This window comes from Salvelinus fontinalis, chromosome 14 (assembly GCF_029448725.1).
Source record: "Salvelinus fontinalis isolate EN_2023a chromosome 14, ASM2944872v1, whole genome shotgun sequence".
Taxonomy (NCBI): Eukaryota; Metazoa; Chordata; class Actinopteri; order Salmoniformes; family Salmonidae; genus Salvelinus; species Salvelinus fontinalis.
Genome location: NC_074678.1, coordinates 44,660,749 through 44,673,167, shown reverse-complemented (window position 1 = coordinate 44,673,167; position 12,419 = coordinate 44,660,749). Strand labels below are relative to the sequence as shown.

The 12,419-nt window shown below is 45.5% G+C and overlaps 1 protein-coding gene across 1 annotated transcript in view; it reads right to left on the bottom strand.

Annotated features, from left to right (window-relative positions):
- Positions 1 to 1,012: 1,012 nt before the first annotated feature.
- The window catches only part of wdr18 (WD repeat domain 18), a 97,028-nt gene continuing 85,621 nt past the window's right edge, over positions 1,013 to 12,419 (bottom strand). The window contains exon 10 of the mRNA XM_055861993.1: positions 1,013 to 3,341. Coding sequence (XP_055717968.1) covers positions 3,213 to 3,341 — 129 coding nt within the window. The 3' untranslated portion in view covers positions 1,013 to 3,212. The remainder of the gene's footprint in view (positions 3,342 to 12,419) is intronic.

Genomic DNA, 12,419 nt, shown 5'->3' with positions numbered 1-12,419 from the left:
GTTTTTTCCTATCACATCCATTAAACTCTGTAACTGTTTTAAAGTCACCATTGGCCTCATGGTGAAATCCCTGAGCGGTTTCCTTCCTCTCCGGCAACTGAGAAAGGAAGAACGCCTGTATCTTTGTAGTGACTGGGTGTATGGATACACCATCCAAAGTGTAATTAATAACTTCACCACCCTCAAAGGGATATTCAATGTCTGCTTTTTACATTTTTATTTCTACCCATCTACCAATAGGTCCCCTTCTTAGCTCCCTGGTCTTTGTGTTTGAAATGCCATGTGCAATTGATGGACTTTATAGATAATTGTATGTGTACAGAGCTGAGGTAATCATTAAAAAAGCATGTTAAACACTATTATGGCACAGATTCATGCAAGTTATGTGACTTGTTAAGCAAATGTTTACTTCTGAACTTATTAGGCTTGCCATTACAAAGGGGTTGAATACTTATTGACTCAAGACATTTCAGTTTTAAATGTATTAATTTGTCAAATATATATAATTCCACTGACATTATGGGGTATTGTGTGTAGGCCAGTGACACAAAATCTGGAAAGGGGTGTGAGTACTTTCTGAAGGCACTATAGGTATGGAACTAGGAGTGAATGTATTAAGTCTCATCTCTAATCTTGAGGTAATTTGTTTACTGGCTTTCTTTACTGCTGTGTTAAGTGTCCATTCTCCACTGGGAGTGTCAGGTACTCATAACATTCTGAAGGATGCTTATAGAATTAAGGTAAAAGCCTTCATTTGCAAGAGGAAGGACAAAATACCCTTTTCTTTTAAATGGGGTTCTTTCTTCAGCGAGACGGTTTTCCATTCGATTTTTCTATGCACTTGACAAAAATGTATGTTCTTCCATTTTGATGAAAATAAATTATATTCAATGATTTAATTTTAGCACAAGGCTATTTCCATAGTTGTGTCCTTGTATTAAGCATACAGGAGTAATAGTTTACCAATCTTTCACAGCGGGTCAATTGCAAAAAAGGGCCAAGAAACAACAAATGTGCATATTTTGTTTTTATTTCCCATGATTTCAGAAAGGTAAAAAAACACTTGTGGTGAATACAGAACACATGCTTACAAAAACACAAAAAAAGTACAAATCCAGTTGGTCTGTTTGTCTTTATTAGAGGAACAAAACAATTAATCCCCCACACTGAACACTTCACTCTTTCAACCCTCAGAAGCACCATCTAACTGGCCTGACCCCCCCCCCCCCCTCCCCCCCATCCCCCAACAGTGAGTTAATTGGGTTCAATGTTGGGTTTCGTGTAAGTCGCTCTCCTCTGTGAACAGAGGCAGAAGTTCTAAAGCAGGGATGGGCAACTGATGGGGGTGGGGGCCCCCAAAAAATCTGAACTCACCATGAGAGGCCGCAGTGGCTCGTGGGTCTGTGTACCCACATCCATACCTACACATGCAGTCAGAGCCGGCCCTAGCCTTTTGGGAGCCCTAAGTGGAATTGTGTTCAGGGTCCCTGCGTACCTTGCAATCAAAATATTTAAGCAGGCCCCCCTTGACAGCGGAGACAAAACATTGAAGTTTTAGAGTTAATTTCCTGCAATTCTACCATGGGGCGTAGCAATTATTTCCCAATGTTATGCAATTCTATCAATTTTTCCATGGAGCGGAGCAAAATTGGCAGTTTTACATCTGATTGCCTGCAATTCTACACGTTGCCATGGTTGCTATACAAATGTTCGGAGTTTATAATATGATATCCGAGTTAGAATGACTAACAAAATCAAAGGGGGGCCCCCCGGTTGTTAAATCAACTATGATCAGAACACGTTTATATAGCTGGCTGGACTAATTTACCAATCTGAAAAATGTTAGCTGACATAGGATAATTGTGTGACTGTCAGTGACTGATATAACAAGAGGAAAACTGCTGATGCAAAACCACATTTTGAAATTGCACTTTATGTATGTTCTACTATTCTGACTCTTACCAGTAAATTGAGACCTCAACTGAGATTATTTTTTACAACTACGGGCCTACAAAAGGAGAGTTGCCAATCCCTGTTCTAAAGCCATGGCTCTCTCTGCACAAGAGGGCTGCTGTCCTTATCAGTTCCCTCTTCTCTATCGAAGAGGCACACACATTCTCCTGATCTCATCAAAGCGGGCGAATGAGAAAAAGACGAAAATCAACCACTATTTCTTTGTCGCTGCCTCTAACTTAGTGCCCCAGGTGGAGAATTAGCAGTGATGAGAGGAAGAGCGATTTCTGGAGGATTCTGAAAACAACTGATTCTGCAGTTGTATAGCGTTGCTGGGCACTGCACAAACAAATCCATGTTTGCTACAGGCACGGAAAAACTGTACAGTCTTCAGGCTAGTTCCTCAGGGTTAATCAAACATATTCCTCTACTCTTCCGTATTGTTTTTTTAACACCACCATTTTCTTTGAGATATTCCTGCCTTGAGCTGTTTTTAGCCAAACAGGTTAACACAGAATATGTGCATATTGCTAATGGGAAAACAATTTTGCTTGACAGAAGGTGAAGGGGACCTATGAACCATGGTGGTAATACCTATTTTGCGCCTGAAATTAACACCAGCCTCATCAATGCTAAGCCAAACACACCTGGGTGCACATCATGTCCTTGTTGCACACATTCTTCTACTCTATTAACTGGTTGAATGCTATAGAACGTAGCCAAGCCGAGGTAAAAAAAAGAAAACAAAGGAGAGGATAATGCAGGAATCTGAGGAGGTTAGCCAGATTACAAAAAGGATGAAAGGTCAGAGGGCAATAACTGGATCCTGTTACACCGATTTTTGGCTGATTGAATTTTTGGTGTGAAGGAACGGGGCTGTGAGTTGAGGAGGTCAAGGGACGTCAATATAGCGCTCAATCTGGCTGCACTAGACTACTGCAAGTAGCCTGTGGCTAACATTGAACAAGTCGCACAAACAAGGTGAGCACGTTTTCTTCATGTTAAATTAACTCCTTTATCCAAAATATGGTGAGGGATCATGATACAAGCAATACGGTCCATGGTATAACTTTTACACCCAAAGTCCTGCTGAACATACACTCTCCCTTACAAAACAAACACTATGAATGACACACACTAACTTATATTTCCCTAGCCTACCGGTCTGTAGTGGGGGGGGCTTGCAGTGTCTTCCCTCCCCCTAGTAGGGTCCCTGCTGGTGGGATGGGGGAGCCGTGGCCAGGGGTGGTGGCTCTTCTCTAGCTGGGCTTGGTGAGGAGCTGTGTAGAGAAGTCGTACAGGTCCTTGTTAACCTTCTTCAGCGTTCTCACTTCCTCCTCCAGCTCCGACACGCGCACCTTGGTGTTCTCACCATCACCAAACACACTCTGTAGTTTTAACAGTAAACAGAGAAAGAAGAGAGATGGGGAACAAGAGAGAGAAGGAAAGTGAGAGTGTAAAATTATAGATACATCGGGGTTAAGCAAACACATTTGTAGACACAGAACATTTCAATCTACCACCTCAGGTATCAGGTCCCAGCGGATTCTAAAACGGGGGACATATTTGCTTTTCTCTCATAGACCCACTCATCAAAATCGACAAAAGGATGAAACCTCTCCAATATTTATGGTAATGTAATGTAATGTATTTGGAGTTTAAGGCTCCATAGTGTGCAAATAAGCGGGGGAATTAATTTTCAGTGATGGTACAATCTGGCAAAGAATAAACCTAGCTCCCCAAGGAAAGCCCACTGTCCGTTTCGGGAGTTGGGTTCCGGGGCGGTGGGTCGGCTTGGGGTGAGGAACATCAAATCTCGTTTGAAAAACCTCCCTAATTTCGCAGAGTCAAATATTGACATTTCCCATTGTGTCCAAATTCGCAGCGCAGGCAGCCGTTGGATGACAGCGGTCCATATTTGTCATACTTCCTCCCAAGATTAAAGAGTGGAGAACTATTGGCCGTATTCAGCTTATTTATTAGTTTGCCTGCCTTCTTGGGTATAGATGTACCGGGCTGGGTGCTTTGGTCTTGCCTGTGGGAGCAAGCGAGGGCTGTTCTCCCTTTTTGGATGGAGTAAGACTAATCCACTTAACCATATCAGTACCGAGACCCCAACAAAAATCAGCTTTTCATTTATCTGACTTCCATTTATCTGCATGTCCAGCCCTTATATTTAGCCCCACAATGAAGTGTTTTACCATTTTCTTTTCAAGACAACCAGGGCTACAAGTAAAACATGAAACATGTGACATAAACAGTTGCATTAATGAGTTTTATTGACAAATGTCCACACAAAAAAACAATATTTATATGAATGCTGCAAGTACAGACATTGTTTGCTCAGTTGGAAATTAATATCAAACTAGTCAGTGACAACAGTGTGGAGTTTGTGACAGCGACTATGTGAGCTTATTACAGTATTATAGACACCATGAGAGTCTCAGTTTTCATAGATGGCTTTTAATAGTTTGAAGCTCAAACCATACGGACTCGACAGAGCATTTTGTAGAAAGTCTTGTCCCCGGGCCCCTTCGGGATCCTCACCTTGTCTAACACACACAGCTCTAGTTCAGCCCAAGTTAATCACACAGAGTAATGTTTGGTACCAATGGATGTAGAAGAAACGTATCCAAATGGTACAACCCAAAAGTCTGTAGCTTAAAGACACCGTTTAAAATAGGTTAAGGGCACTAATTTGGTTAAGGGCACTTGGGGGGGAGTCGTCAGCGGCTCACTGAGCCCAGGGATAAGATGCCTCTGGTGACGGCCTCGTCTAGTTAGCAGACAAATCCCTCTGCGAAAAAAACACCAACCTGCTCCTTCCTGGCACACACAATTACACACATGCAAGACCGCACACTGCATCCACATGCTGGTCGAGTGGATGCAGTGACACAGAGGTGCAGAGGTTCCGTGCTGATTCATTGGACTTATTTAGAGTAATAATAACAGATTGAAGTAATATAGCGCCTTTCAATAGGTTCCAAAGTGAATTACATTGTTTAGGGGTAACTCGCCCTGTCCACTGTGTAAAACCCACCTGCGTGATGCATGGAAGCCATTTTGTGCCAGAATGTTCTCCAAACATAGGCTAAAATTACATGGCCATAATAGTGAGTGGGTAGTTTTGAATCCTATACATTTGGGGCCATCCATGTTTTTTTATTAGCTTTAGAACTGGGTTGGACCTCCCAGTGCTGGATCTAGTAGAGGCAGAATCAATCCCAGAGGAGAATCAGGCAAGCAATCCACCATCACCAGCCACAGGCCCATTAAATGAAGGGCCTTGAAGGCAAGGATAAGAGAGGAATGCTGGAGAGCCCAAGGTGGAGCAGGGGGCCCAGAAGGGAGCGGTTGGATAGTGCCCATGATTGGACGGGAAAAGCAGCTGCTGTTGCTGCTGCCACCAGGACAGGGATATACTGAGATCTAATCATAACCAACATACAGTCCCAGAAGAGTAGACCCTGGCTTTAAAAGGCACAATCTGTTATTTGAATTTCCACTCAAAAGTTGCACTTAGTTGCACATGGTGGGGGTGGGTCTTTGCAAAAGTAACCGTTACCAAGTCATTTAAACATGGTTCAACATCAACAAAATGGCCCGCTGGCCCAGGGCCAGTGAAAACATGCGTCGGGCCAGTGGATCTCATCAATGCAGAGCATTTGGCTTGAAAGTTCGACATTTACATGCTCTGTCGCAGTCTGCCATAAGAAAACGGATTGTGCCGCGTCGCAGTCAGCACTGCATTGTTTATATTGGCCGTTCATTTAAGCATCCACCACAATCCCCGCAAGTCATAACTTCTTGACCACCACATGAGTAATCTATACTGACTTCTAGTAATGACTTACATTGAAAAATTATATTACACAGCTTTTTAAACACAGACTACCGGTCAAAAGGTTTAGAACACCTACTCATTCAAGGGTTTTTCTTTATTTTTTATTTTATACAATTTTATACATTGTAGAATAATAGTGAAGACATCAAAACTATGAAATAACACATATGGAATCATGTTGTAACCAAAAAAAGTGTCAAAATATATTTTACATTTGAGATTTTTCAAAGTAGACCACCCTTTGCCTTGACAGCTTTGCACTCTTGGCATTCTCTCAACCAGCTTCACCTGGAATGCTTTTCCAACAGTCTTGAAGGAGTTTCCACATATGCTCAGCACTTGTTGGCTACTTTTCCTTCACTCTGCAGTCCAACTTACCCCAAACCATCTAAATTGGGTTGAGGTCGGGTGATTGTGGAGGCCAGGTCATCTGATGCAGCACTCCATCACTCTCCTACTTGGTAAAGTAGCCCTAACACAGCCTGGAGATGTTGGGTCATTGTCCTGTTGAAAAACAAATGACAGTCCCACTAAGCCCAAACCAGATGGGCTGGCGAATAGCTGCAGAATGCTGTGCTAGCCATGCTGGTTAAGTGTGCCTTGAAATCTAAATAAATCACAGACAGTGTAACCAGCAAAGCACCCCCACACCATAACCTCCTCCTCCATGCTTTATGGTGAGAAATACACATGCAGAGATCATCCGCTCACCCACAACACATCTCACAAAGACATAGCGGTTGGAACCAAAAAATCTCAAATTTGGACTCCAGACCAAAGGACAAACTTCCACCGGTCTAATGTCCATTTCTTGTGTTTCTTGGCCCAAGCAATTCTCTTCTTATTGGTGTCCTTTAGTAGTGGTTTCTTTGCAGCAATTCGCCCATGAAGGCCTGCTTCACACAGTCTCCTCTGAACAGTTGATGTTGAGATGTGTCTGTTACTTGAAACTCAGAAGAATTTATTTGGGCTGCAATTTCTGAGGCTGGTAACTCTAATGAACGTATCCTCTGCAGCAGAGGTAACTCTGGCTCTTCCATTCCTGTTGCGGTCCTCTTGAGAGCCAGTTTCATCATAGCGCTTGATGGTTTTTGCAACTGCACTTGAAGAAACTTTCAAAGTTGAAATTTTCCAAATTGACCGACCTTCATGTCTTAAAGTAATGATGGACTGTCGTTTCTATTTGCTCATTTGAGCTGTTCTTGCCATAATATGGACTTGGTCTTTTACCAAATAGGGCCATTTTGTGTATTTTATTTATTTAACTAGGCAGGTAAGAACAAGTCAGGTAAGAACAATTTCTTATTTACACTGACGGCCTACACCGGCCAAAACCCGGACGACGCTGGGCCAATTATGCGCCGCCCTATGGGACTCCCAATCACGGCCGGTTGTGATACAGCCTGGATTCGAACCAGTGTGTCTGTAGTGACGCCTCTAGCACTGAGATGGATCCCCCCCCTTGTCACAACACAACGGATTGGCTCAAACGCATTAAGAAAATAAATTCCACAAATTAACTTAAGGCAAACCTGTTAATTGAAATGCATTCCAGGTGACTACCTCATGAAGTTGGTTGAGAGAATGCCAAGAGTGTGCAAAGCTGTCATCAAAGCAAAGGGTGTCTATTTGAAGAATCTCAAATATATTTTGATTTGTTTAACACTTTTTTGGTTAATACAAGATTCCATGTGTCATTTAATAGTTTTGATGTCTTCACTATTATTCTACAATGTAGAAAATATAAAAAATAAAAACCCTTGAATGAGTAGGTGTTCTAAAACTTTTGACTGGCAGTGTATATACAACATTATGTGGACAACCATTCAAATGAGTGGATTCCGCTATTTCAGCCACACCCGTTGCTGACAGGAGTATAAAATCAAGCACACAGCCATGCAATCTCCACATTCAAACATTAGCAGTAAAATGGCTTTATTGAAGAGCTCAGTGACTTTCAACGTGGCACCGTAATAGGATGCCACCTTTACAATAAGTCAGTTCGTCAAATTTCTGCCCTGCTAAAGCTGCCCCAGTCAACTGTAAGTGCTGTTATTGTGAAGTTGGAACGTCTAGGAGCAACAATGGCTCAGCCGCAAAGTGGTAGGCCACACAAGCTCACAGAACAATGGCGTCCTCGGTTGCAACACTCACTACTGAGTTCCAAACTGCCTCTGGAAGCAACTTCAGCACAAGAACTGTTCGTCGGGAGCTTCCATGGCTGAGCAGCCACACACAAACCTAAGATCGCTTGGCATTGCGCATGGCGTCGGCTGCAGTGGTGTAAAGCTCGCCGCCATTGGACTCTAGAGCAGTGGAAATGCATTCTCTGGAGCGATGAATCACACTTCACCATTTGGCAGTTCGACGGACGAATTTGGGTTTGGCGGATGCCAGGAGAACGCTCCAAAGCATATGGTAACTGTAAAGTTTGGTGGAGGAGGATTAATAGTCTGGAGCTGTTTTTCATAGTTTGGGCTAGGGCCCCTTAGTTCCAGTGAAGGGAAATGTTAATACTACAGCATAGAATGACATTCTAGACGATTCAGTGCTTCCAACTTTGTGGCAACAGTTTGCGAAGGGCCTTTCCTGTTTCAGGATGACAATGCCCCCATGAACAAAGTGAGGTCCATACAGAAATGGTTTTTCGAGATCAGTGTGGAAGAACTTTACTGGCCTGCAGAGAGCCATGGCCTCAACCTTTGGGATGAATTGGAACACCGACCGCGGACCAGGTCAAATCGCCCAACGTCACTAATGCTCTTGTGGCTGAATGGAAGCAAGTCCCCACAGCAATGTTCCAACATCTAGAGAAAGCCTTCCCAGAAGAGTGGAGGCTGTTATAAAAGCAAAGGGGGGACCAAATCCATATTAATGCCCATGAAGCACCAGTGACTCAGTCTACAAAAAAGTGGTCAGATGAAGCAGATGCTAAACTACAGGACTGTTTTGCTAGCACAGACTGGAATATGTTCCGGGATTCTTCCGATGGCATTGAGGGGTACACCACATCAGTCACTGGCTTCATCAATAAGTCAATCGAAAACGTTGTCCCCACAGTGAGTGTACATACATACATACATACATACATACATACATACATACATACCCCAACCAGAAGCCATGGATTACAGGCAACATTTGCACTGAGCTAAAGGGTAGAGCTGCCACTTTCAGGGAGTAGGACTCCAACCCGGCAGCTTACAAGAAATCCCGCTATGCCCTCCGACGAACCATCAAACAGGCAAAGCACCAATACAGGACTAATATTCGAATCGTACTACACCGACTCCGATGCTCGTCAGATGTGGCAGGGCTTGCAAACTATTACAGACTAGAAAGGGAAGCACAGCCAAGAACTGCCCAGTGACAAGCCTACCAGACAAGCTAAATATGCTCGCTTCGAGGAAAGTAACAAACATGCATGAGAGCATCAGCTGTTCCAGAAAACTGTGTGATCACGCTCTCTGCAGCCGATGTGAGTAAGACCTTTAAACAGGTCAACATTCACAAGGCCGCAGGGCCAGACGAATTACCAGGACTTGTACCAGCTTTGAAAGGCTGGTCATGGCTAAAATCAACACCATTATCCCAGAAACCCTAGACTCACTTCAATTTCCATACCGCACCGACAGATCCACAGAGATGCAATCTCTACTGCACTCCACTCTGCCCTTTCACACCTGGACAAAAGGAACACCTACGTGAGAATGTTATTCATTGACTACAGCTCAGCGTTCAACACCATAGTGCCCTCAAAGCTCATCACTAAGCTAAGGACCATGGGACTAAACACCTCCCATACAACTGGATCCTGGACTTCCTGACGGGCCACCCCCAGTTGGTAAGGGTAGCTAAGAACACATCGCCCACGCTGATCCTCAACACGGGGGCCTCTCAGGGGTGCATGCTCAGTACCCTCCTGTTCACCCATGACTGCACAGCCAGGCACGACTCCAACACCATCATTAAGTTTGCTGACGGACACAACAGTGGTAGGCCTGACTACCGACAACGATGACAGCATATAGGGAGGAGGTCAGAGACCTGTCCGTGTGGTTCAAGGACAACAACCTCTCCCTCAACGTGATCAAGACAAAGGAGATGATTGTGGACTACAGGAAAAGGAGGACCAAGCACGCCCCCATTCTCATCAACGGGGCTGTAGTGGAGCAGGTTGAGAGCTTCAAGTTCCGTGGCGTCCACATCACCAACAAATTAACATGGTCCAAAGCACACCAAGACAGTCGTGAAGAAAGCAAAGAAGATTTGGCATGGGTCCTCAGATCCTCAAAAGATTTTACAGCTGCACCATCGAGAGCATCCTGGCGGGTTGCATCACTGCCTGGTATGGCAACTGCTCGGCCTCCGACTGCAAGGCACTACAGAGTGTAGTGTGTACATCACCGGGGCCAAGCTTCCTGCCATCCAGGATCTCTATAACAGGCGGTGTCAGGCCCTAACGGGCCCTAAAAATTGTCAAAGACTCCAGCCACCCTAATCATAGACGGTTCTCTCTGCTACCGCACACCAAGCGGAAACGGAGCGCCAAGTCTATGTCCAAAAGGCTTTGAAACAGCTTCTACCCCCAAGCCATAAGACTCCTGAACAGCTGATCAAAGGGCTACCCAGACTATTTGCATATTGACCTTTGCTGACGCCATAGCCGGTAGGGTCTCTCCTCTCTTACAGTCAGTACGTTGACGCACTGTGGTGTAAGTACGTATGAGCTGGCAAGTAGTAGCTACAGCTGTATTTTCTTATCGTGGCCTTTGTAGATGTCTGAGAGTAAAGTGCAAGTAACGCTGTGAGGAGTTAAAGGGGCATAATGAAGAGTCTTCTGCTGAGCCTTCTGGCAAGGAGCCTGTAAAAATGTTAACCTGCTGTGACTAGTGTCTTAAAAATGTATTCATATACCCTAGACTTATTCCACATTTGATGTGGTACAGCCTGAATTAAAAATTGATGAATTTTATTTTTTATTTTATTCTTCACACCGCGTGGCCGCCGCCACCCTAACCTGGTGGTCCCAGCGCGCACGACCCACGTGGAGTTCCAGGTCTCCGGTAGCCTCTGGAACTGCCGATCTGCGGCCAACAAGGCAGAGTTCATCTCAGCCTATGCTTCCCTCCAGTCCCTCGACTTCCTGGCACTGACGGAAACATGGCTCACCACAGATAACACTGCTACTCCTACTGCTCTCTCTTCGTCTGCCCACGTGTTCTCGCACACCCCGAGAGCTTCTGGTCAGCGGGGTGGTGGCACCGGGATCCTCATCTCTCCCAAGTGGTCATTCTCTCTTTCTCCCCTTACCCATCTGTCTATCGCCTCCTTTGAATTCCATGCTGTCACAGTTACCAGCCCTTTCAAGCTTAACATCCTTATCATTTATCGCCCTCCAGGTTCCCTCGGAGAGTTCATCAATGAGCTTGATGCCTTGATAAGCTCCTTTCCTGAGGACGGCTCACCTCTCACAGTTCTGGGTGACTTTAACCTCCCCACGTCTACCTTTGACCCATTCCTCTCTGCCTCCTTCTTTCCACTCCTCTCCTCTTTTGACCTCACCCTCTCACCTTCCCCCCCTACTCACAAGGCAGGCAATACGCTTGACCTCATCTTTACTAGATGCTGTTCTTCCACTAACCTCATTGCAACTCCCCTCCAAGTCTCCGACCACTACCTTGTATCCTTTTCCCTCTCGCTCTCATCCAACACTTCCCACACTGCCCCTACTCGGATGGTATCGCGCCGTCCCAACCTTCGCTCTCTCTCCCCCGCTACTCTCTCCTCTTCCATCCTATCATCTCTTCCCTCTGCTCAAACCTTCTCCAACCTATCTCCTGATTCTGCCTCCTCAACCCTCCTCTCCTCCCTTTCTGCATCCTGTGACTCTCTATGTCCCCTATCCTCCAGGCCGGCTCGGTCCTCCCCTCCCGCTCCGTGGCTCGACGACTCATTGCGAGCTCACAGAACAGGGCTCCGGGCAGCCGAGCGGAAATGGAGTAAAACTCGCCTCCCTGCGGACCTGGCATCCTTTCACTCCCTCCTCTCTACATTTTCCTCTTCTGTCTCTGCTGCTAAAGCCACTTTCTACCACTCTAAATTCCAAGCATCTGCCTCTAACCCTAGGAAGCTCTTTGCCACCTTCTCCTCCCTCCTGAATCCTTCCCCCCCCCCCACTCTCCGCAGACGACTTCGTCAACCATTTCGAAAAGAAGGTCGACGACATCCGATCCTCGTTTGCTAAGTCAAACGACACCGCTGTTTCTGCTCACACTGCCCTACCCTGTGCTCTGACCTCTTTCTCCCCTCTCTCTCCAGATGAAATCTCGCGTCTTGTGACGGCCGGCCGCCCAACAACCTGCCCGCTTGACCCTATCCTCTCCTCTCTTCTCCAGACCATTTCCGGAGACCTTCTCCCTTACCTCACCTCGCTCATCAACACATCCTTGACCGCTGGCTACGTCCCTTCCGTCTTCAAGAGAGCGAGAGTTGCACCCCTTCTGAAAAAACCTACACTCGATCCCTCCGATGTCAACAACTACAGACCAGTATCCCTTCTTTCTTTTCTCTCCAAAACTCTTGAACGTGCCGTCCTTGGCCAGCTCTCCTGCTATCT